The sequence below is a fragment of the Grampus griseus genome (genome assembly GCF_964374135.1).
Source record: "Grampus griseus genome assembly, chromosome: 20".
NCBI classification, from domain to species: domain Eukaryota; kingdom Metazoa; phylum Chordata; class Mammalia; order Artiodactyla; family Delphinidae; genus Grampus; species Grampus griseus.
Genome location: NC_139014.1, coordinates 21,318,899 through 21,344,775, shown reverse-complemented (window position 1 = coordinate 21,344,775; position 25,877 = coordinate 21,318,899). Strand labels below are relative to the sequence as shown.

General features: G+C 52.1%; 1 protein-coding gene across 3 annotated transcripts in view; it reads right to left on the bottom strand.

The window, feature by feature from the left end:
• Positions 1–25,877, bottom strand: part of PLXDC1 (plexin domain containing 1) — a gene marked incomplete at its 3' end in the record, with an annotated part of 65,156 nt that overhangs the window by 8,226 nt on the left and 31,053 nt on the right. For all 3 annotated transcript variants that reach the window (XM_082678896.1, XM_082678897.1, XM_082678895.1), the window contains 7 exons: positions 25,436–25,558; positions 24,701–24,819; positions 23,668–23,767; positions 14,558–14,653; positions 10,367–10,448; positions 7,027–7,087; positions 5,715–5,850 (listed from right to left, as the gene is read on the bottom strand). In XM_082678896.1, the coding sequence (XP_082535022.1) occupies positions 5,715–5,850; positions 7,027–7,087; positions 10,367–10,448; positions 14,558–14,653; positions 23,668–23,767; positions 24,701–24,819; positions 25,436–25,558 (717 nt within the window). The remainder of the gene's footprint in view (positions 1–5,714; positions 5,851–7,026; positions 7,088–10,366; positions 10,449–14,557; positions 14,654–23,667; positions 23,768–24,700; positions 24,820–25,435; positions 25,559–25,877) is intronic.

The window sequence follows — 25,877 nt, the reverse complement described above, 5'->3', positions numbered from 1 at the left end:
GCTGTCTGGAAAGCCAAGTTGAGGGCCTAAGGGGCAGCAGGAAGCTGAGGAAGGATTTGAGGAGAGGTGTGTGTGTCACAAGATCGAATCTGCTTGGAGACTTCCCAGGGTACAACACACTCCCTCTACACCTCAAGGAGTGTATCTTGCAGCCTCCTAAATAAGTTCCAGTGGGTGACCCTTCCTGTGGCTCTTCCCCACAGATTCCTATGGGGAAAGGACAGTGAGAATTCCACGTCAGGAGAATGTTCTAGATGACTGGAGCTTACTGCTTCAAGCATCAAAACGTTAAACCAGCGGAACCTTCCACGATGTAGGGCCTGCAACACGCGCTTCGTTCCTCCTTCCCCTCCAGCACCTCCACCATCCTCCTCATTTTAAAGGCTTCCACTGGCTCCCCTTTGTTCCCAGATGTTCAAGGCCCTTCTCAGTCCCAATCTTCTCTTCTCCTACCACTGGCCACAACTCAACAGCATGTCAGTGTCTGTGACAAGCTACCCAAGGCTCTCCAGACCTTGGAGCCCTTTCAGATCTCTGAGCTGCTGTATGTACTGTTCCTCCTGCAGGGGATGCCCTTCCTCCACTTCTCTTTCAAAAGTCCCAACCCTGAAATGCCCCCTGCAGGGCTGGGGCTAGGCTGATACATGTGACACAGGGTCTGATCCTGTCTTTTTAGAATTTTTTGAAATTTTGTTTATTATGGAATTTTTGGCATTAATTTTGATTTTTACAAATATTGCAAGAAAAGATTATTATCTTATTTATTGTTTTTTTTTTTTTTTTGGTGCCTCCTTAAACTTGATACCTGCACTGAGTGCCTCACTTGCCTCACCCTAGTCCTGGTCCAGGCCCGTCACTTCCTGGAGGACAGATGGGTGTGTCCTCCCCTGTGTCCCATTGCATTTGGTATCTGTTTCTGTGGCATCTTGGGTCCCATTGATTCCATAGACTGTGAGCCTCTCAATACCCAGCTATTTACACTCCCAGTGCCTGGACGTGGCATACTGCCCTGCTCTACATTTCCAATAAATCTTCAAATATCAAAAAACCACATTAGATAATAAAAGAATAAACCATAAGAAAAATTTTAAATGGTCCCTTATAGAGGAAAGAGGGAATAGGGCGGAGGGGAGAAAACTAGAAACTAAACTTCTTTGAATATAGCTACTTTTGTAGATTTGACTTGGGAACCATGTTAATTATCATTTAACTGTTACATAATTTATAAAAAAGTTAAATTTAAAAAGCACCCCTCGGGACTTCCCTGGTGGCTCAGTGGTTAAGAATCCGCCTGCCAATTCAGGGGACATGGGTTCAAGCCCTGGTCTGGGAAGATCCCACATGCTGCGGAGCAACTAACCCCGTGAGCCACAACTACTGAGCCTGCGCTCTAGAGCCCACGAGCCCGCGTGCCACAACTACTGAAGACGGCGCGCCTAGGGCCCATGCTCTGCAACAAGAGAAGCCACCACAATGAGAAGCCCACGCACCGCAACGAAGAGTAGCCCCTGCTCACTGCAACTAGACAAAGCCTGCACACAGCAGTGAAGACCCAGCGCCGCCAAAAATAAATAAATAAATAAAAAATAATAATAAAATAAAATGATAAAAAGCACCCCTAAAAATTCAAAGTAAAACAAAACGAATAGAGAGTTGTAGGCATATAATAGAAAGATACGTTTTCTTCAGGAATTTCAATACACGAGGTATTTATGTATGCCTCTGAGTCTATTTTGTTACTACAAGTTGAAATGATGAATTGGTTACTCAACACTAACCAACGTAACCCTAAACATCATTGGACAAATTAACTTGATTGGAATCAACTTGTTTTGAATCTAGACCATTGGAAATCCATTGTAACCCAGTCCACATCTGCCCTTGGCAGACAAGAGGACACCTACAGCCAGTCCCTCCCACAAGGTGACTGAAGGTGACCACCCTGTGCTCACAACAGCTTTTCTCCCACTCACTGAGGGCTGGTTGGGGTCCACAGAATGCAAACGGATTCCCTCATTAAGGGACTGTGGCCCAGGCCCATGAAAACTCACAGAGAGAAGAAATGTATGTGATGTCTCGTGAATGAGTGGTCATGTTCTGTAGTTAGTGGTCGCTTCTGGCTGCTACCAACATGTTCTGTTCAGCTGCTCATCAGATGAGCCCTTACGTTGCACACAGTTATTCCGGGTCAGTGCCTGTCTGTCCTTATAATAAAATGCATGGGCTTTGTGGCAGCTGCTCGCCACTCTGAGGTCATTCTGGTTCACTTAAGTGGGCAGCATTTAAGCAAGTGAACAACTCTTAAAATCCAGCCCTCATACCTCCTGCTCCCCTGGTCCTCTCCATTCCTCTGGATGGCTGGTGACAGAAGGGCTCCACACGCCCTCCAGCAGCTGTTCTCACTAACTTCTCTGCTCTCCAACTCTGCTCTGACCAGGTGGGTCCCCCTGGCTGAAGTGCTGTATCCCCTTCATTCACAATATCTTCCTGGACCCCGAGATATACTCTGCCTCTAGTAAGTCTCCCTGTGTGGGTTATAATTGCACAGGCAGGGGGTGACCCAAACCTGTCCCTCCAGACACCTTGAGAGTTTGGGGTGGGGGGAAGTCTTTATCAATTTTTCTTTTCTTTCTTTTTTTTTTTTGGCTGCACCACACGGCTTGCAGGATCTTAGTTCCCTGATAGGGATCGAACCTGTGCCCCCTGCAGTGGAAGCGTGGAGTCCTAACCACTGGACCACCAGGGAAGTCCCCCCAGTCTTTTTCTTATAGAGGTAACCTAACAATCTCTACCACCCGCTCCAGGACTGGAAGGACATATGTTTTTCTTTTGGGGACTATTACACAGCAAACAGAAATGACACATTCCTGGGCTGATAGAAGACACACGCATGATAAAACTGATAAACAGAACACGCTGCCTCTATGTAGGGACAGCTCATCAGGGCAATAACCCGGGAGAAATGGAGAATACTTCCAAGTCAGAATTTGAATCCAGCCCCCAGATGCCGTGCGCTGGGCTCTCCACGCCCACACAGCCACGCTTCTGGCCTCAGGCACTGTGCCCCATGCAGACGTAAACCTCTGAGGGAAAGGCTGCGTTCGGATCTGGAGGATGGGGTGTGTAGCCCCCAGCCCAGCTCTGGGCTCAGACCGTGCCCTCAGTAGCACATAGGGTTAACTCAGGAGTGACTGGCCAGGGGTTCTTCTTTTTAAGTAGAGTGTCCTTTAACTGGAAGGTCACCCCTGGACTCAGTTATTAACTCCCTGAGGGCAAGATCTCCTCCTGTGTCATTTTTCATTTGGTTTGTTGAATCCCTCACAGCATTAGCACAGTCTCTGCTCTCAATACCTGAGCTTTAACCAGCTACTTGTTATTCCTGGGCAAGTTCAGAGTGTTGGGACCTGTCTGAATCTGCCCACTTGTTCACCCTTCCCTATTTTTCCACCCATTGAATCCATGAAGACCCTTTTCTATTTTTTTTTTCAGCACTGAGAAAGGCAGTGGGGTCGAGGGGCAAGATTGCTGCTTTTGGAGCTAGATGAGACCTGACTCCACCTCTTCCTGGCTGTGTGACCTTGGGCAAGCCATCAACCTCTCTGAGCCATACTGTCTCCTCTGTAAAATGGGGATCAAACAGCATCAACGTACAGGATTGTTAGGAAGACTAAGTGAATATTAATGGGTGCACAATGTTACCACCCTACGTGGCACATGGTCAGTCCCCTTAAATATTTGCTCTTTCTATCAACTGTTCACTTCCCTCCAGCCAGATCCATGGGTTCCTGCTCTCCAGTCCTCTAGGCTGCAATTAAAAAGTCAGGAGGGGGGCTTCCCTGGTGGCGCAGTGGTTGAGAGTCCGCCTGCCAATGCAGGGGACATGGGTTCGTGCCCTGGTCCGGGAAGATCCCACATGCCGCAGAGTGGCTGGGCCCGTGAGCTATGGCCACTGAGCCTGTGCATCCGGAGCCTGTGCTCCACAGTGGGAGAGACCACAACAGTGAGAGGCCCGTATACCACAAAAAAAAAAGAAAGAAAGAAAGAAAGAAAAAGGATAAGGGAGGAATTTCTCAGAGATAGCCAAAGAATCTGAGGAGCCTGCACGGGGCTCCCCACAGGGTGGCTGGACCTCTAGCAGTTTCAATAAGACCTCAGTCCTGGGTGAAACGGAGCAGGACCCTATGGTCCTTGCCCCCCATGTCCTCAGCCTACCTTTTGTCTGTGGAAAAACTTTAGCCAAAGAGTAAGTTTAATCAGAGATGTGAGAAGATGCAGAAACAAGGGAAAATAGTCCAATAAGACTGAATAATAATAGTCTAGGCATTAAGCATAGTCAAGGACCTTAGTTCCTCTTCAAGGGCTATAGATAATATTCTGAGCCATATCATTTGAGCTGTCTTATAGATACTGAAACCCTCATCAGGTGGAAGAAGTTAACTACATGATGACCAGACTGTAGCCATGACATAAGCTGCCACAATTCTGAGAACTGGCCTCAAAGAAATGGGAAGAAACGGACCGTGGAACTAAAGACCATGTTAGGTAGCTAGTCAGACGTGAGTGGGTCCCGCCCCATCCTGGATGGGGTCATCTTTCCCTCCCCACCTGGACACTGGTGACCAGAACATGCCCAGAGATCCTCCCTTTTTGTGGTTAAGGACCGCTAAGTTTCCAGCCTATGAGGACCAAGCAAGATATTGAAAACCCAACAGGGTTTTCCGAACCATCAGCACCGGTTGGTGCAGGTGCACCCAGACCTAAGAGGTGACTCAGACTAACCTGGGGTTCATTATGCGGTATTTATAATAAGTTACCATTGTGGTTCCCCACCCCCACCCCCATTTCCGATTGGGTGCTTATGGGTAAGTGTCTGCATACAAGGAGAAAAGTTATATAACCTAAAGCTGTCAATCAACTTGTCAATCCAATGATGCAAGACACAGGGAGGGACTTGCCACGATTTTGAAAAACCCAGCCCCACCCTCACTGCGGGGCTGATTCTGGTACCTAGACAGCTCACTGTCCTCCCTTCTTGAGGGTGTACTTTTGCTTTGCTTAATAAAACTCCTGCTGCTTAAAACCACTCTACGTCTCTCAGTTGAATTCTTTCCCTCCAGAGAACCAGAACCCAGGAGTCACCGTTCCACCGGTAACAGGTGCGTGGCAGAGGAGGCCCAGGGACAACCAGGCCTGAAGAAGCAGAGATGGATCAGCAGCAACCCAAGGTGGTCAGAGCTGCCCACCTACCCTCCGCCCACTGGACACCACAGGACTGTGTAGCCAAGCCCCAGGACAGCAGGGGTGGAACTCCCCACCAGGCCAGCTCGGCGAGGGCTGGGAGCCAGAAGGGAAGTCAGAAAAATCAGGCAACCTTTCCCTGACGTCTGAGTGTGTGGACTGAGTTCATACCTGCTACCGGGATGCTAAGACCTCACAGGTTCTCTAAGGATCGCTATTAAGATGAACTGCGATATTATATAAAATACCTGGCAGTGTGCTGGGACAGTAGTTTTTCCCCTCGCCACAGTGAATTCCGTCCCACAGCCCTGATATGGGCGTGGAGTCTACTCGCTCTGAACCTGGCTTCTGCCTTTCACCAGCAAGTGTCCCCACTCTTGGAGCCTCAGGTGTGAAAGGATGGAGCAACCCTCCCCTGAGATAATTCCCATCAGGGACAGTGAGGCTCCAGGGCGGTGGCTCCGCCCCACTCTTACCTTCCGTGGTGAGGCTGTCGACGAAGACAGAAGAGGAGGTGGTGGTGAGGTCTCCGTCAAAGGGGCTGAAGGAGCTGTCGGGCGAGGACGAGAAGGAGTCCTCGTCCTGGAAGTCCTCACACGTCCTGCCGTCTGCCTGCAAGAGAGATCCAGTGCTGCCCTGGACAGAGGCCTCGCCGGCGGCCATGCTGCACACAGGAGGATGGTGGGGCGCTCGCATCCCTCAGCGGCCAGAAGATTTAAGATTCCAGTGCGTGGCCCAAGCACGGTGATCTAACCAAAGCTGGGCTCTGAGTACATTTAAGCTTTCTACTTTATCCTGAAAGCGTCTTACCTTACAGGGCAATTTATCTGTCAGCTGCCTCGAAGCCCTCCTGAAAGAAGGAGCTGAGATGCCAATCTTAAATAAAGCGAATCTGTACGTTCACCAACAGCCAGCGTGAGCAGTAGGCTTCTGGATGGACAAAGTTTGTTTTTTTTCTAAGGCCAGAAACGGCTCACTCAGCCTTACTGATAAAACAGATGGTGGTGAGCACAGAGCAGTAATCCTGGGGGTTCACATTTAAATGCTGGACCTGGCACCTTCACCACCTCGCCGGCTGCGAGCTGCAGGCCAAATCACTAAACCTCTCTGAGCCTCAGTTTCCCGCTCCGGTAAGTGGGGGCACTGGCCCCCAGCTCCCAAGGACCGTGTTAGGATTAAATCAGGGCAAGTGCAGGGCAGCACGCGGTGAAGTGCTGGGCGCATGCGCTGTGCTTGCACTGCAATGGAGGGAGGAAGGGAGGGGGAAAGGATGCGTGGATGAAAGGGTCTGTGTCAGTATAAGGTGTGAGAAGTGGAGGCTCCCCACCCAAAGTGTTGAGCATTCATGGAAAATTCCAGCAGTGAGAAGGAACCTGCATGGGATTCTAAACGGGAGGTGCCAGGAACAACCCTCCTCGTTCCCAGAACCACTGCCTTCCTCTAATGCCGGAGGGCTGGAGCCGGGTAGTCGCTTTTTGAACATCACCAGGTGCACAGCCTCCCGGAGGATCCCGCTGTGGCCAAGGCCACGCCCAACGTACCCTCTGTAAGGACCAAAAGAGCCCCTGGAGAGCTGCCACTCCAGGCCAAGTCACCAGAAGTGCTTGTCTCAGGGGCCCATCAAGCCCTCGGAAACCTCCCATGTGGGTCTAATTGGCTCAGAGCAGACAGGGAGACAAGCCCCAGGTGGAGGGGAGAATTTCACCAAGAGCCAGAGATGCCTTGAGAAGAGCTACCCGAGCTAGTAGCCCTGCTCCTCCCCACACCTGGCTCACTTAAGCCTCTCACCTCCTGGGCACAGCCATAGGACAGCCACTCCTGGCGGTAGCGGTCAAAGCCACTGGAGCATCTGCAGGGGAAACCAAAAGGCCAGAGGTGTGATGGGATTGACAGAGAAGCCCTCCCCTTCACCTCCCCCTAGGCGGTAACAGCTCTCCAATGATAGCAAGGAGGGGGCGAACCTCCCCAAGACCACCGGGCAGGTGCCGTGGGAGCGAGAGTCAGACCCTCCTGTCCCTCTACTCCTTTCCCCAAAGGAGGGGAAGCTATTTGTGGCAGCTTCTCCCTCCTCCTGACCAAGCTCCCCAGGACCAAGGCCACATCTGCCCAGATGTGGTGTGTGTAGGGAGCTGACTGATTGCATGACCTCTAATGACCTTTAAGGCCCTCCTGACTCTGGGCGGCCACGAAATTGCTGAGAATCCAGGGAACTCACACACATGTTCTCATCTGGGGAAAGTCTTACTCATTCCCCAAGCCCCACTTCTTCGTGGAGGAGCCTAAACTTGTCAAGGAGGGGCAGGGCTGAGGGTGGCCGTCAGCCAATCTGGCCAACACCCACTGTGTGATCACTGAAGGGCAGAAGTCAGGGTCCTGCCAGAGTCTGGGAGAGAGTAAACACCGGTTGACAAGGGTTCCTGGAGGACAATGAGAGCTCAGCTGGGCTGGAAGTTGTCAAGTGCTTCCCTAGGGAAGGGGTGTGGTGTGAGGATGAACCAGAGAATGTCCTCCATGGCATCAGTTCCGCTCTTCACTCTTCGGTGCCAGGAGACTCCACCAAGCCCTACTTAAGCTCAGGAACCGCCGCATGGGAAGATAATATCCCGAGCCACCAGCGCTGCGAAAGGATTCGTGGCTGGTTAACTGCACCGGCAACTGCCTGCCCATCGATCCGAGACCCGGTGAGGCTGAGGCTTCCAGGCGCTGTCAGCCTTTCCTTCTGAAGATGCCTCTGAGCTGCTCCTCCTGCAGCAGCGGCAGCTGAGCTGAGCCATCCACACCCCCTCTGTCAGGTCCTCCGTGCCCCCTCCCTTGAGGGATGGAAGATTAAGGGCATTGTTGGGGACTGGGGACTAAAGTTTCTTTTCAGCCGAACGAACTGGTTCTTTCAAGGACTGAGCCTTTGATAAATGTCTAAGAGCACCCCTTTCCAAGCTCGGGCCAACCAACCCAGATGCAGAGGAGAAGGGCATGAGAAAGGGCCACTGTTCGAGTGCCTCCTGAATGCCAGGTGCTGCCCCAGTCCCATGCTCCTCCGGCACTACCTCGTGGGACCCTCGTGACAACGCTGTAAGACAAGGGTTATGTGTGACCCTCATTTTCAGAGCCAAATCCTGGAGTCAAAGTCACCCATAGACTTCAGAGTGGGTCACTGGGGGGCAAGAGGAATGAAAGGAAAATACCTGCATGATAAGTGAAATAATCTAAATCAGATCTGGCCCCAGCACGGGGAGGGGACGCTCTGGGAGGCTGCAGAGGGCAGAGTAGGCGGAGGGAAAGCCGAGAACCCATGTGGTGGTTTCAAGCAGCTGTTGGTGGGAGAGACCATGGTGGCCGGCCCCCTGCACCAGCTCTGACCTCTGGCTTTTTAGGAACCTGGAGTCAGCTCTCAGTTGAAGCTGAGGCTCCAGAGATCTGTCAAGAAGGGGCCCGTGCTCGGTGAGCCCAGGCTCATGGACATCCGGGGACAGGATCCCTGATGGAGCTCCTTTGTCCCGTAGTTGACATAACCCAGCAAAGGCAGTATCCACACCCAAGGCCCTGCCCTCCCCCTGACCAACCCTCATTAAACTGTCATAGTTTTCTGGGTTTGGGCGTATGCATTAAGTGGGGGTGTATCAAGCCAGGGTTTTGCTTTCATGTGAGCCATTTTGCAGTTCTCATGGCTCAGCTGCTGGTGGACACTGAGTCATGCGGTGGCAGCCAGCCCCGGCGTTCCAGCCTCCTCTGCAGTCATCTGGATGATCTCCCTGTGCTCAGACAGTGACTCTCAAACTTGAAAGTGCACAAGATGGACCACACTGCAAAGCTCCACGCCAGGAAGAACCAACCTGAGGTGTGCCCTGTGTACTCTCTCTGAGGCTCTGTGCCTTTCATGTGAAGGGCCCTGAACACTTTGCAAAAATACTATCTGGTATTTGAGGAGTTAAAATAACAGGCATGTTCCTCACCCACATCTCCCCGAATCACATAACCCCAGCCCATTTTACAGGGAAAACAAACTGAGGCCCCAAGAGAGTGAATAAGAGCACAGCTGTTGGGAAGAACACCTGGGAGGCCAGATGAGCACCCCTTTCTCCTCCCGGCCCAGAGCTGTGTCTTGTGTGCTAGGCCGGCGGCCTATAAAGGCAGTGGCTTCTATTTCTGCACCAGGATACTGGAAAGGAGCAAAGGAAACACTGACAGATTCAGGACAGCTGCAAAGAACTCAGAGCCTCTATAATTTGCACTTTTTCAAGATTGCCTTAAAGGCTCTTGTAGTTCATAGCTTTTCCCACTCTCATGGGAGCCCTAGTCCCCAAAGAAATTCTCCCCCCCCCCACCCGCCATTTATTTCTCTTGGACGGGAGAACAGGGCTCAGATTCTGAGTCTAATCCGTGAGGGAATGATTTCAGAACAAGGAGAGGAAGATGACTTGGATTTAAGAACTTTATGCCTGAGCCTGGATCTCATCCAGAATTTTCCCTGCTTCCAAAACCAAGCAAACACAGCTTTGTCACTTGCTCCAGCTTTCCACAGACGCCTGCGATTTCCACACCCATGGTTTTTAGGCAACCCTTCTGCAGCCTGAGAAAGATCTTGAGGTGCCGATTTGGGGTCATGGGGCTCTCCTCCAATGGCGATGGGTCTTAAGCTCATCCCGTCCCTGAGCCGGCGGATCTCACGCTGGTTTGCAGATGAGGTACCATGTTAAAATGCAGGTTCTTGGGCTTCTCTCCCAGAGACCTGATGCAGGGGGCCAGGGGTGGGCCCCGAGAATCTGCATGTTTAGCGCAAGCCCTAGGTGATTCTGGGATGCTCACAGCTGTGGACCACTCTTTGAGAAGGCCTGCCAGAGGATGAACCAACCCTCCCAGGTGCGAGGAGGGAGCTGCAGTAGCTGGAATCTCTGAATGGTCTTCCAGAAGTCTGGTGTCACCACAAGGTGACATGTCGTCACCTTGATGGGTCACAAGCCTCAGGGAGACACTCACTTTCATGATATTCTTGTCCTAAGTGTCACAGTAGCGCTGGCCAGAGATACCCTCATGTTGGTAATGAGGCCCGAGGCAGGGAGTGGGGCCGTGCCACCAGCTGCCCCCCTGCACAGTCTGCCTGTGGGAATAAGAGGGTGAGCCTGGTACGAACCTCTGGAGGACATGGCACCAGCTGCAGTTGAAGATCAGGTCTGAGGACATGCAGGTGTCGCAGCTCCGATGCTGCAGGCAGGCTGCAAGAGAGAAGGCAGCGGCCCCTCAGTACCAGCACCTCCACAGGCCTCCAAAAGGTGCAACTTTCCTGAATGCAACTTTCCTTACACAACTCTGGAGGTTCTGACTAGCAGGGACCCTAGAAGTTTTTAATGCCACCCTCACTTGAGTCCAGCCTTGATTCTCTAATTCTCCCTCTCTACCCTCCCTCCCTCCCACCCTTCTTTCCTCCCTCCCTCCCTCCCTCCGTCCCTCCCTCCCTCCCTTCCTTCCGTCCTTCCTTCCTTCCCTCCTTCCTTCCTTCCTTCCTTCCCTCCATCCTTCCTTCCTTTTGTCACCAGGGGGTCAGGCCCTGAGCTGGTGCTGGTGATTCAGCAGTAAGACCTGGTACTTTCTTGGGCCTTACAGTCATATGGAAAGACAGACCCTAAGCAGATCATCAAACAAAAATAACTACATAATTATCATTGTGATGAGGTTTACATAGGAAAATTACAGGGCGCCATAAGCACGTACAAAGGGATTGCACCCAGTCTGGAAAGTTATACTTCTGGCCTATTGCCTACAATTACAGGGTTGCAAAGGATTTTTTTAAATCGACATATATTGGACATATAACGTCATGTAAGTTTAAGGTGTACGACATATGGATTTGATCCATTTACATCACTGTATGATCGCCACTGTAGCATTTGCTAACGCCACCATCACTTCACATCAGTATCATTTCTTCCAGTGCTGGGAACAATTAAGATCGAGCCTCTCGGCAAATTTAGTGTTTACAGTTGTGTTGCCTACAATCCCTGGAAAGGATTTAAGATGTCCTGGTTTGACCAGCTAGCACTCCCTGCTCCTAGGGACTGTTTGTGTGGCTGGACTGCCGTCAGAGGCCCGCTCCTGGCCTCTCCAGCTCCTCCCAGGGAAGTCTGGGGGCTGACTTATTGAGAGTAAACCAGGCCAGGCATATGGAATTCCATTCCTTTCCTCTCCCTCTCCTCTTGGAAGTGAGCTATTCCCAGGGGGTATGCTGACCTCTGCTCATCCAAGCTTAAATCTTCCCTGGAGAGTTACCTGACCTGTTGGTGCCTTGGTATCTCACTTGTAAAAGAGGGATCAGGATGCTGTCTGTGTGGGAGGCCAGCTGTGAGAGGGTTTATAACAGAGCTGGCCACACGGTGAGCCAGTGAATGCATTTGTTATCGACTCTGGTCCTTCATTCCCCTCAATATACCTATCAGGTGCTCATTCACTCATGTATTCTTTCAACAAATATTTATTGAGCGTCTACCCCAGGCCCGGCACTGTCCCAATGCTGGAGATGCAGCGTGAACAGGAAAAGACAGAAGCACTGCCCACATGGAACCTGCAGTCCAGTGGAGGAGACAGCCAACAAATACACAGACAAACAGACCCACCCTAGGGTTGCCAGTGGCGAGAAGGGCTGGGAGAAAAGCGGATCAGAACAGGGAGGTGGAATGACGGTGGGGGATGTGTTTTACTCAGGGAGGTTGGGGAAGGCCTCTGAGGAGACTGAGAGAGCGAGGAAGCCAGCCTGGCAGCTCTCCTGGGAGAGAAGTCCAAGCAGAGGGGCCTCTGTGTGCAGAGGCCCTGGAGGAACACATCCCAGGGATGCTCCCAACAGCTGTCAGCACGCTGGCCGGCTCAGCAGAGTGGAGAGCTGGAGGGTGGTAGGAATGGGGAGGAGAGGCAGCTGGGGCCTAGCCGGGCAGGGCAAGGGTGGAGAGCAGGCAAGTTAGTGGGAGCAGCTGCTGGAGGGTGCGTGGACCCCCAGCAGAGAGGGCCCGGGGAGCAGGAGGTATGGGGGCTGGATTTTAAGAGTTGTTCACTTGCTTAAATGCTGCCCACTTAAGTGAACCAGAATGACCTCAGAGTGGCGAGCAGCTGCCACAAAGCCCATGCATTTTATTATAAGGACAGACAGGCACTGACCCGGAATAGCTGTGTGCAACGTAAGGGCTCATCTGATGAGCAGCTGAACAGAACATGTTGGTAGCAGCCAGAAGTGACCACTAACTACAGAAAATGACCACTCACTCACGAGACATCACATACATTTCTTCTCTCTGTGTTTTCATGGGCCTGGGCCACAGTCCATTAATGAGGGAATCAGTTTGTGTTCTGTGGACCCCCAACCAGCCCTCAGTGAGTGGGAGAAAAGCTGCTGTGGGCACAGTGTGGTCACCTTCAGTCACCTTGTGGGAGGGACGAGCTGTAGGTGGCACTGTGTCCATTTGTCTACCAGGGCTCTGCAGGCTTTGGAAGGGTGGAGGAAAAGCCATTAGCAGAAAATAAGCAGGGACCGACTTGGCCCAAGAACAAGAGCGCTCTGGCGCGTCCAGAGGGTCTAGAACAGCGCCCAGCACGTGGTAGGCAGTTAACAAAAGTTTATGGACTCGATGAATAGTTGCTTTTGTTATCCCCATTTTACAGAGGAGGAAACTGAGGCTTGGAGAGTCACAGAGCTAAGAGTGGCAGGTCTGGGTTTGAACGAAGGTCTGTCTGAGCCGAGAGCCTGAGCTCCTAGTCTCGAGGTCCCGCTGTGGGAATCCCCCTCCCCAGCTCCCACCTTCACCCCAGGCCACCTTTTCATGAGTCTCTTCTAGAAGAGGGACCAGCCATGGAGTGCTATGGCTTGAAAACAGTCCAGCCACACCTCTGGAAGAATTTTGGCTAAAAGTCCTCCCCTACCCAAAGGTAAGGGAGAAAGCCTGGGGCTGTGGAGTGCAGAGTTTTCTGAGGACAAAGCAAACCTGCCTCCCAGGGGTTCAAATCACAGCCCTGGTAGCACTGTCCCTTCCCCTACATGGGAGCCCATGATCATTCCCAAGGACTCTGGAGACCCCTTAAATGGCTCCAGTCAAACTGAGAAAAAACCCTGGGAGCCTCGTGGGATATTCATAAAACCCACTGACCTTTATTTCTCATCTGCATTTCAGATGTCCTGTGTGCTATTAAATGCTCACAGAATTCACTGGAGGGGTGGGAAGTGGCTTCAATGTACAGACAGTGTCCCAGAAACGCGTTCCCAGGACGTTTCACGTCTTCCGCCCCAGCAGTTAGCCCTGCCCTTGGATGTCCTTGTTCCCAAATGCAGTGTATTCATTCCTGGGTTTGCTCTCACCAGTCCTCGAGGAAGCCCTGCCTAGGGGGAGGGCCACTAGGGTGGGGGCGGGGCTGGAACCGCAGGTGTCCTTGTCCTGTGACTAGGGGTCAGGGACCGGCCTCTTTTCCAGGGGAGGACACCTGCTGGGACGTGGCCTGGCATTCTAGAAGACCCTTCCTCCTCCTCTTCTTTCTTCAACCCCTGCTCCCAGAACCTCCAGGGAAAAGGAAGAGGGGGAAAGAGAGGTAAGAAATGCCCCAGAAGGCAGGGAGAAGGCCGCGGCTTCAGAGGGAAGCTGGGAGGTACCATGAAATGGGAGAAGAGATGAAAACTTTCTTTAAAACTAGAACGAGAGCGCTGTCCTTCCCTCACTCTCCCCAGACGCCCTGACCACATCCTGAAGAACATCCCACCCGATCCTGCGGGGTCCGCAGCAGCAGCTGGGGCCCCAGCCATGGTGTGCCTTCAACGGCAGGTGAGTGGGGTACAGAAGAGGGACAGGACCAGGCCCCCTGGATCTTGGAGGGCTACTGGCTAAATCCCTCTACTGCCTCCTGCCTGTGGATGCCAGCATCGTGCCTCCTCTAAGGAAAATACAATGATAAACTTATGGACCCATTCAGTTCCTGGATCATCTTTTCTGGGAGCTCAGTCTAAGTTCTCAGAGGTACCTCTTTCCTGGGTTTCAATTATGTGTTAATAACAATAGCTGTCATGTATCAAGCACAAGCCACGCCCTGGGCCTGGGATGTGCCAGTTAATGTCTGAGCTTTCACTTACACCCTCAGCTCTACCTACTGTAGTTCTAACCCTTACTGTAGCCCTGGGAGGGAGGTGGTGTCAGGCCCATGTTACAAATGAGAAATGGAGGCCCAGAGAAGTTAGGTGGTGGTACCCAGACAGGGGACAGTGGTGGGCCTGGGATGGAACTCAGTCTGACTCCAAAGCTCTTTCCAAGATGGTGGAATGCCTCCCCCCTCATCAGTGGGAACAACCCCTAATTACTTGGTAATGGGGTGAACTCCACAGCAGATGTGCTGGTGACCTTGCTGGGGTCCAGCTCCACACGGTGGTATTCGAAGATGGTCCTTCGCCGAGATTCTGAAACATAGGCAGAGCCTGTCATCAGGAGCAGCTCATGGCCAGAGGGCTTCAGGGCCTGGACCTGGAGCCTGACAGGTGGGTAAGAGATTGTAGTGAGTGGAACCGGGAGTTAGTATGCAGCCACTGAGGGCAGGAAGTAAACCCGTCATCCTGGGATAATGGTGTTGAAACTGTGGGGAGACAGGAGAACAGGAGTTGGCCTTGAGGGGAGAGCTTTGTGTTATAAGCAGATTAATAACGCAGAGGCCCGGCTGTTCCTGGGGTCAGGACACAGGGGGTCCACACTTTCCCATGCCTCTGTGACTTTACAGCTGCTGTTCCCTTGATCCATAATGCTCTTCCACCCTTTCTCTTCTTCTCCAGCTCACCCTTCCAGATCCAGCTCAGGACCACTTCCTCTGAGCACCCACTCTAGACCAGCTGCCTCTTATCACCCCCTCTGTCCTGTGCCCTCCTCTCACTGCACTTACATTGTGTGGTCATTAGGGTTGATTTGGAGGGTGGGGACCATTCGACTATGGTCACCTGGTCCCGAACTTCACCCACAGTGAGCACTCTGCAAATGTCTGCAGATGGACAGGCTGGCCTTGGAGAACCTCTCCCCTCCTTGATGCAGGGGAGAGCAAGTTTCAGGGCCTGGAGCCAGGCTTATGTCCTGCCTCGCTCCCTGCAGAAACTTCCTACAGGACCTCAGAGTCAAGAGCCCTGAGTTCTGAGTCAAGTTCTGCTCCTGACAAGCAGGATAACCTTAGGGCCTCGGTTTTTTGTCTGTGAGGTGCATCTTCTTTCATGACCCTGCCTCCCTGGCCACACAGTGATTGGTCCAGGGCTGGGCATCTGATGAAGTCAGACAAATCAGAGACCTTCCCTGGGACTTTTAAACTATAACCAGAAGGCCCTTTGCTCTCCAGTAATACTGCTAAGAAGATGCAAGCTCGGCGTCCATGAATGGCCATGGTTCCAGTCTCAAGGGGAAAGCTAGAGGATGAAGCCACCTCGTGGAGAGAAACTGGTGGCATTCCAGGCTCTGGAGTCCCCAGACCTGCCCTGGTCCTATCTTCCCAGTTGTTGGCTCTTCCTTTGGTTCTTTGGGCTACTTCAGTATCCCCAGTGCACTCCTTTTCTCACTCAGCTGAAGGTGATTTGGAGAAAAGTTTCCCGAGGTGGCAGCAACACTCAGTGGGGGCATCCATGAAAAGGAGGGTGTCCTGTGCAACTGCTGGGTGGCCCATCCTGAATGAAGGATCGAGGGGAGAATCCACTGCTCAAAAGAACATCTCAGCTACGTTTCTGTAATTTATTTATCCTCAATTTTGGAAACGTTCCCTCCTACTTAACCCAGGATTGAACCCCAGGTGGTCTGACCCAAAGCGTGCTCTCTTCGCACCACACCCCACTGTCCTGCCGCAGAGCCTGGAGACACCTCAGCCCCTGAAGCATCCGCGACCACAAAATACCCTTGAAACATTCTGTGCGATGAAAAGGAAACTGCTCCGGCGCTGGTGGCCGCAGCACTACCCCCGAACTAAACAGGAATCTGCAGTCCACCTCAGAGGCCTGTGCTTGAAATGCAAGCACTACCCACTCACAGGTGTGCGCGTGTGCGTGCACGCGCACACACACACACACACACACACACACACAGATTTTTTCTAATACAAGAAAGGTCCTTTGCCAAGCAGGGGTGGGTCTGAAGGAGATTGGGGTGAGGAAGGGCACTTTTCCATAATTCAGCTGCCCAGAAGAGACACCAATTTTCAATTCACCAAAAGCCCACATGTGCTGCAGGGCCCTCCCTGTGTGACACCAACTGCTCTGCGAAGGTGGACTGGGCTTTGGGTGAGCCTGCAGGATGTGAGACATTGGGTGGAGGATGGGGAAGTTCCAGGCAGCCTTTCCCAGCTCCATCCCACCCACTACCCCCAGAAGCCATCTCTCCTAAAGAATTACCCCTTTTAACACTGAAATGGAATAGGATACAAAATAAAGGTGAAATTTCAGGTCTTCCGAGGTGCCTGAGGCCATGGGGTCTGGACTCTGCGTAAACATTTCTTTCTTAATCTGCCTCGTCTTTCCAGGCTGAGTTCAAATGACAGGCCCCCCTTGAAGACATCCCCCACCCTTGGGTGCAGTTAGTGGCCCCTCCACAGCCTCCTGTGCACTGTCCAGTGTCACCTGTTTCACAAACATTTACTTTGCTGGCCACCTCCCCCAAGGCTATGAGCTCCCCAAGAGCAGAGCCTACAAGTTATATGTCTCTGTCCCCCAGCCCCTCGCACCAGGCCCTGCACAGAACAGGGTCTCAAGAGACGACTGTGAATGAATGAATGGCTTACAAATAGTCAGGAAAACCCCAGCAACTTATTATAACTTCAGCCCGCAGCACAAAGGAAGAATGCTCTTCTTCCTCAGCCCACCTCAGATTATGGCCTTTCTCAAAAGGGCAGCCGCCAATGGGCCACAAAAAGTCAGACCCTCCCGAAGTTAGAGTTCAAAGGAGGAGGAGAATTGGCTTTCAGGATTTCTCCACCTGCAAGGATACAGGAGAGAGCCTGCCCTTGGTCAGAAGGCAGGTGAAATAGGAGGACAAAGGGGGTCAGGGTTGGGGCATGATAGAGACACGGACTTGTCAAGGGAGTCGAATTCACGGATAGAGACACACGAACAGCAGCTGGGGAAGGCGGGGCTCCCAGCAAACCCCACACCAGAATCTCGGTATGAGTCTCCCCACCAGCCTACTGGGGAGCAGAGGTGGGGACGTGCCTCAAGTGAGGGTACGGCCAGAGATGATCAGATATCCTCCAAAAAGCAACACAGCCCTACCAGCAAGGGTGGAGGAGATGTGTGTGGTAGGAAGTGGGAGGAGGGTGGGCGGGCCGAAACATATCTCTGATTAAAAATAGCTGCTCACGGGCTCCCCTGGTGGTGCAGTGGTTAAGAATCTGCCTGCCAATGCAGGGGACATGGGTTCAAGCCCTGGGCCGGGAAGATTCCCACATGCCATGGAGCAACTAAGCCCGTGTGCCACAACTACTGAGCCTGTGCTCTAGAGCCTGAGTGCCACAACTACTGAGCCCATGTGCCACAACTACTGAAGCCTGCTCGCCTAGAGCCCGTGCTCTGCAACAAGAGAAGCCACCACAATGAGAAGCCTGCGCGCTGCAACGAAGAGTAGCCCCGGCTCGCTACCACTAAAAAGAAAGCCCGCATGCAGCAACAAAGACCCAAGGCAGCCAAAAAGAAATAAATAGATAAATAAATTTATTTTAAAAAAATAGTTGCTCACTTCAACTGCCAACTTGTACTTTTTTAAGTGTCTGGTTTGGCAATACTTTTATTTCTTGATAAACAGATCCCTTAATATCCCTGCCTGTGTTATTTGTTTTTGGATTATCTCGCCAACATCTGGGGCTTGCCCAAGGACGATGACGTCCATCTGCCTGACCAACAGATCCCTGCTGGAACCAAGACAGTGGCCACCCCAGCGCCACATTTCTGGCAGTTTCAGACGTTTCTGTTTTATCTCTGCTTCCATTCATGAAAGATTCAAAAAACACTAAGGTCCAGACATGGAAAGCCCTGTCATGCAAGCAAGAGATGTTCATGGCTCAAAAGCGAGGTTGGCATGTCCTGTTCTGTCTCCACACCAGACACCAGCAGGGAGAGGGTTGGTTTGGTCAGAAGAAATCAGACTGACAGGTCCAGCCACAAACTTCCCTCCAAAACAGTGGTTACGATATAAAAAAATCTAAGATGGTGGCTCAGGAAAAAGTTTTCGTCTGCTCATTCACATCTTCCTTTGTTCATTTGGTTATTCTTTTACTAATCATGAATTGAGCCCCATCAGGGGACCCCAGAGATAAACACAATGAGGGTCCTGTATCCCAAGGAGCTTTCAGCCCAGGAGGGGAGGGAGGAGAGACCTCCTCGGCACAGATGCAACGTAGAAAAGGTCAGAGGGAGGAGAGGAGGTGAGAAACGGCAAGGCTCAGGGAGCAGAGTAGAGGGAAAAACAGAAAAGAAAAAAAAAGTGAAAAACGGGGCGGGGGGGATGGGGAGGGGGGAGGGGAGGGGGAGGGGAGGGGGAGGGGAGGGGGAGGGCCCCAGGATGGATAAAAAGCTACAGTGAAGAGCACTGTAAAGGATCCTTTATCAGGAGCAGGGAGAAGACAAACTGGGCCAGATCTGGTGATGACACCCCCCACCACCACCGCTTGGCTTCTCCTTCTCACTCCTCTGCAGCCAGTTCTGGGGCCTCCCCGTTCCCCACCCAGCTGCCCAGCACCAAGGTACAGCACAGGCCTCTGCCACATTTCTCAAGCCTGCTTTTGAAAGGAAAGGAAAGTTCTGGTAAAGGAGAAGGCCCAAGTGTTCAGGCCGTCCAAGGCCATTCTGGGGTCAGCCAAGGGGCGGGCTACAATAAATTAATGAATTAATACAATTCCATTAATTCAGAATCTCTGTCAGTTTTGACGCTGGCTACCCTAAAGTTGCTTTTATACTGCCCATGAAAGAAAGGGTTTCTTAAACAAACGAATAGAGGAAATTGTATTGACTTCTGGGGGCCCCTCCAGTCAAATAGTGTATCAGCTACCCTCTATGTTTTGCATGCTTCTTCAAACAGACGCTGCTAATCTGAATCTTTTCTCTGCATCAAAGCGTGCTCTGCAGACTCTGCTCCAAAGCCTGTGGAGCAGTTTCTGCGAGGAAGTAATGGTAAGAGAAACTCTGGCTGTTTTCAGCATTTCTTCCCTCAACCGCAGGAATGAGACTGTGCAGAATTCCCTCCACCCTCAGACAGGGGTGGGAGGAAAGTGTTTGGAGACTGGGGGGAGGAGAGAGTCCCCCAGACAGGGTTCAGGGACTGGGGGATTCTTGAATAGTGGGGAGTAAACTCCACTCCTCACAGGGCCCCAGGCAGGGAGGAACCGAGCTTGGGTACAAGGGCAGTGACATCACTCATTCTGTAGGACAGGTGGGTTGGGACAACGGGAATATTCGAGGTGAATATCCCGGTGATAGGGTCTGTGGACCAGAGGCCTCTACCTGAACTTCTATCATGGTTTTTTGGGATTTACTGTTATTTGCAGCTCAACCAAATTCAAACGAATTCCCTGCTTGCTGGGTTGAATATCAGACCCAGAGGAATCTGATCTCTCAGCCACATAAAAGCCATCACTCCGAAAAGCAGAGCTTGTAGCCCTTTTTTTTTTTTTCGCCGTACGCGGGCCTCTCACCGCTGCGGCCTCTCCCGCACAGGCTCCGGGCGCGCAGGCCCAGCGGCCACGGCCCACGGGCCCAGCCGCTCCGCGGCACGAACCCGCGCCCTCTGCATCAGCAGGCGGACCCCCAACCACTGCGCCACCAGGGAAGCCCTGTAGCCCATTTTAAAACCCAATGAAGGCCATGGATACTGCCCCAGAAAATGCATGCACGTGATATGCTCCACCCGTACCTCCATGTTCCTTCTGAAGTCCCTGCCTGCACCCCCAAGCTAAAAAATATCTGACAAAAAGAGATGCGATTATCAAAGCACTCACCCCCCAAACTCAGATGTCAGGTCCTGTTCTCACTTAGTGTCACCACAGGGCAGGGGACAGGGTCTCTGCTCCACCCATTCCCGTCAGCGCTCACTCTCGAGCTGCTACTCGTGTTTTGAGCACCTGCCCTGCTGCAGGCACTGGGCTAAGTGCTGGGGCCACGGCCAGCCCCCAAGGAGCTCACAGCCAGTTGGGGAGAATATGGATGAGCCAGACAGTGTCATGAGTTCTATATTAAAGCTTTTAACAAAGTGCCGGGGGGATGGAGGAGGAAGCCGTGAATTCTGCTGCATGGAGGAGGCAACATCTGAGCTGGACCAGTGAATGAGTAGGATTTGCCAAGTGGTAAAAGGACTTCAGGCGGGCGGCATTTCATACGAGGAACTGCATCAGAAAGATGCAGATAGCCCTTGGCATGTTTGGGGAACCCAGGGCATGCAGACCAGTGCTGCGTGGACAGAGTAGTGGGTGACAGGAGGGTCTGGAGATGAGCCTATAAAGGTGGGCTGTGACCATAACATACATGAGAAATATAATGAACACTTGTCTGTTACATACGGAAGTTGTTAAGAGAGTAAATCCTAAGAGTTTTCATCACGAAGGAAAAAATCTATTTTTTTCTGTCTTTAATTTTGCATCTATATGAGGTGGTGGATGTTCACTAAGCTTATTGTAATCATTTCGTGACGTATGTAAGTCAAATCATTATGCTGGACACCTGAAAGTTACACAGTGCTGTATGTCAATTACATCTCAATAAAACTGAAAGAAAAAAAAAAAAGTGGGCTGTGCCCAGAATCAAAGGACTTTGAACTGATGCTTTGGGCAACAAGGAGCCAGAGAATGACGTGACCAGATCTGTCTGGCAGTGACAAGAAGGAATGGGGGACAGAGGGCAGGGAGACTGGAGCCCGGGAGCCGCTGGGCAGAGTTTGGGAGTCAGGCGTGGGTTTCGCTTGGCGGGTGGACCCAGCACCTCCGAGAGTCACTGAATCCAGCAGCTCCCACAACAGAGCCCTTGCGTCTCCTTCTGGTCTCACAGGACAGGCGCAGCTGCCCTCCTGTTATTTCAGGTGGGCTCTGCTTCCTCCTCCGCCCCTCCTTACCCCACCTCCTCACATCTCCCTGGCTTGCTCTAAAACAGCCTTTCATTCCAGAATCACAGAGGAGCCTCAGATGCACACACTCCTGGGGGATCTGACTTCCTCTAATCCACCCTCATTTAACAGCTGGATCCAACACAGATTTCCTGAGACTCTCCCACTGGGCACAGAGAGAGCCCTGTGAGCTGTGAGGGAGGCACAGACCCCGCCCCGATGATGCATTAATGCATGGGGAGGAGGGTGGCATGGACACCAAGAATGGTCCTTCCTGCAAAGCAGCCTGGGTGTGTGCACAGCCTGGGTGTGTGTGGGTGTTTGGGGAACTGAGGAGGAAAGGAGTCACCCCTCTGGGTGGAATGGGAGTGGGTCAGATTTACAAAGTTTCAATAGTGGACCCCAGGGTTTAAAAAACAGAAGATTTGGGTTTCAGTTCTACCTTTCATAGCTGTGTGAAAGCAAGTCATGCCACCTCTCTTAGCCTCCGTGTCCTCATTTAGAAAGAAACAAACGCACAGACTTCATTTACGATGCTGCGAGGATGATCCAATAAGATGCTGTAAAGCTCAGTGTCTAGGGATGGGATTGTAATCGTGTGGTAAGCAGCCTCTAAAATGGCCCCCAGGGCTTCCCTGGTGGCGCAGTGGTTAAGAAACCGCCTGCCAATGCAGGAGACGCAGGTTCGAGCCCCAGTCCGGGAAGATCCCACATGCCACAGAGCAACTAAGCCCGTGCGCCACAACCACTGAGCCTGCGCTCTAGAGCCCGTGAGCCACAACTACTGAAGCCCAGGCGCCTAGAGCCCGTGCTCCACAAGAAGAGAAGCCACCGCAATGAGAAGCCCATGCACCGCAGCAAAGAGTAGCCCCCGCTCGCCGCAACTAGAGAAAGCCCGTGTGCAGCAACGAAGACCCAACACAGCCAAAAATAAATAAATAAATAATTTAAAAAAAAATAATAATAAAATAAAATGGCCCCCAATGATCCCTGCCTCCTGGTCTTCACACCCTGTGTAATCCTATCCTGGGTGTGGGTTGGACGTAGTGACTTGCTTCCAACCAGCGGAATATGGCAAAAGCGATAGGACCGCACTTCTAAGATGAGGTTACAAAAAGACTCTGGCTTCCATCTTGCTCACACTCTACCGCTGTCTTCCTTGCCTGCTCTGATGGAAGCCAGTTGCCACGTTGTGAGCCATCCTATGCGGAGGTCCACGTGGCAGGAACTGAAGGGGGACACTGAATCTTCCCACAACCACATGAAAGCTCTTAAAAATGGATCTCCCCCCAGCAGTGGCTGAGGTAACCCTGGGAAACACCTTGAGAACAGCCTGTGAAAGACTCTGAACCAGAGGACCCAGTTAAGTCATGCTTTGCTTCCTGATCCACAGAAACCCTGAGAAAATGTGTTTGCTGTTTTAAGCCTCTAAGTTTTGGCATAATTTGTTATGCAGCAGTAGCTAACTAATACAATCAGGGTGATACTGAAACTGTTTAGTAACCAGCTCAGTACAGGCATTAACCAATCAGAGCAGATGCTGACTGCAGCAACGGAGCAGGGTCTGAGCCACTCGCTAGAGCACTGGGAGTTCAGGGTGGGGACAGTGGAGGGGCAAGTGAAGTGGTGGGAATTAATCTTATGGAAATACACAAGGGCATAAAAGTAGCTATTTGCAAGAATATTCACTGCAGTTGTTGTAGTGAAAGATTGAAACAACTGAAGTCTATGCACAGGGGACTGGTTCAATTAAGGTACATCCACACAATGGGCTATCACACAGCCATGGTGATGCAGAATGATGGGCAAGATATACTTTGTTCAGGAGCAGAACAGAGGACATCATATGACATCTTTGGTGTTAAATATACGTACGTATACTTACCTGAAGGCTTGTAGCCCTAGAAACACCCTGGTAGCCCTGGTTGCCTCCAGGAAGGGGAATTGGAAGATGGGATCAGGGACAGGAGAGAAACCTAATTTTCCTGTCTCCTGAAACCCCCTGGGATGCCCCTTGTATCAACTGGGGGTGGGGAAGCAACTATGGTTATGTTCTGGGAGGACTCATAAACCCTAATTTGGTGTCTTTGGAGATTTTCTAAACAGAGGGTGTGCTGAGTGGAAGGGCCCTGGCTCTCCTCCCCCTCCGCCACCAGAGCAGTCCCTCCCCCTGGAGATTTTATTGGAAAAACCGGTTCCTCTGCTTGAACGAAGAAAAGTTGGAACTCATTCTGCCCCTTTTCTTCCCTCAGTTCCCACTCAACTCTCCACCACCCCTCCACTCCCTGTCACTGCCATTGCCCCTGACAACCTGGCTCAGTCTGAGCTGAGTCCAGCCCCATCCAGGGATCTCTGTGGATCCCTGGGGACTCACCTGGTACGTCCGGGGATGGATTGAGAATCATGAAGGCATCTGACAGGCCTGCTTTGACGGGGTGCTGGGACGAGCTGATTTCCAGGACGGGCATAGGGATCTGCAGTGGGAAGAAGAGGCTCTGTCTACCCCCCAAACGCTCTTGGGCCAGCCTAGACTTCCCCTCCGAGCTCCAGACCCATCTGCCTGCAGGGCCTTGCCTCTTGGAGGACTCAGACATCTCAAACCCAATGGGGCCCCATCCAAATTCCAAGTCTTCCCCACACTATCTCCAAACACATTTCCTTTTTCTTTTCTCCCTCTCTGTGAATGGTGCCTCCATGCAGGCCAGAGACCTGGGAGTCACCCTCAGTTCGCACCCCCCCTTCATTTCCCTCCTCCTCCGTCTAATACATCTCTAATACATTAGCTTGCTAACTGGCTCTCAAATCTATCCAGTTCTCTCCATCGCCCCCTCCCTACCCCAGGCTGGCATCACCTGTCTCCCATATCATCTCCCAGCATCCCTTCTGAGCCCCAGCCCTCTGCTCTCCACTCTGAAGCCAGAGCGTCCTTTTCAAAGGCAAATCCGGTTGTCCCCCTGCGCCCCCCTTCTTGCCCTCACTCTCTCCCCTCCGGCCAGGCTGCCTTCCTGCAGAGGTTTCTACCGGCCATGCTCTGTCCTGCCACAGAGCATGTGTTTTCTCGCTCCTGGAGCACACTTCATTTCTTTGCTTCCTTAGCTCCTACACATTCTGCAGATTTCAATTCTTTTCCTCGGGAGAGCCTTCCCTGACCCCTGTTCAGGTAAAGAGCCCCGTGAAAGGCTTTCCTGGCATCTCCATTTAGGAGCACTTGTCACAGTGGCAATTCTATACTTGTCCCCACAATCTATCCCTCCAGCCAGACTCTCAGCTCCACAAAGGTAGGGCCGTCAGCCATCTTATTAACTGCCGCATCCCCGGCACCACGCCCTATGTCTGGCACATTGGAGGATCTCGACAGATAACTGCTGAATGAAAGAAAGGCCGTCTCTGCAGCTGGGCCCACTCACCTCTTTGTAGCCGAATACAATGCGGCCATCTTGGTGCAGAGCTGCCTGGAAGGTGAAGCTGCCCCTGTCCTCCCGGTCCTGGAGGTAGACGTGGTCCCACTGAACAACAAAGACTGTCCCTGGTGAGGAGAGCAGAGACCTGGCTGGACAGGGAGACAGTGAGGGGAGCAGGGCCCTGCGGAAACGGTGGCCAATGTGGATGGGCCACAGCTTGGCTTCCTTAGGGATGATGGGGCAGGAGGCAGGAGCTGGGCAGCCCACAGACAGCCTGACTTCCAAGCTGAAGAGGAACCAGAAAACCCTTCTTCAGCTTCCCCACCCCCAACCAGGTACTGTGATTGACCATCTCCAACCCCAAGCACGCCCTTTCCTTCTTGCCTATCCTGACCCCTTGGGATGAAAAGGAGGAGAAATAGGAGAAACAACTGTTCTCCCGGGGTGGAAGGTAGGTGTTCAAGGGACAACCTGGTGAGAATAAGAAACAGTAAAGGTCTCTGATATTTATTTCACCTCTACTAAGAGCCAAGCGCTTTCATTTCATTATCTCATCAGGTAGCAGGCATTTTTGTCCCCATCTTACAGGTGAGGAAAATGAACACAGAAAGTTAGGGTGGCTGTCTTGCTGTGTGACTGTGGGCAAGTCCCTTGCCCTCTCTGGGACTTGGGCTCCTCTAAACGGGCTGGACCAAGGGAGCCCTGGAGCTGGGTGACTTAAACTCTGAGCTCTGATCTCACCATTGTCAAAGTAAGCAACTGTGGAGTTGTCGGAGCGGCCAGGGTTGAAGTTGGCCATCAGAGGAGCCACGTACTGAGTAGCCGTGAGCATCCGATGGACCACATCACCCATGAAGATGAAGCCTGGGGTGGGAAGAAGTGTAGACAAATCATCAGAGATGGCCCAGAGGGGTTGCTTCCTCGTGCAGGAAAGAGCAGTGTAGACGGGGCTGGAAGTGAGTCTTGGACCTCCGTCCACCAGCCTCACATAGTGGGCACGGGTCTGGCATGTATGGAGCTAAAGGGCCCCAGACCAGAAGGTTCTCTCTGCCCCTCCCACCTCTCTCTGTCCCTTGGAAAGCGCACAGGAATCAAAGACAGGCTCCTCATATCAACTGGAAGCCTGGTCCCAGGAAGCAGGCTCTCAGTGCAGTCTCCTCTCTCTCATTTACAGACTCAGAAG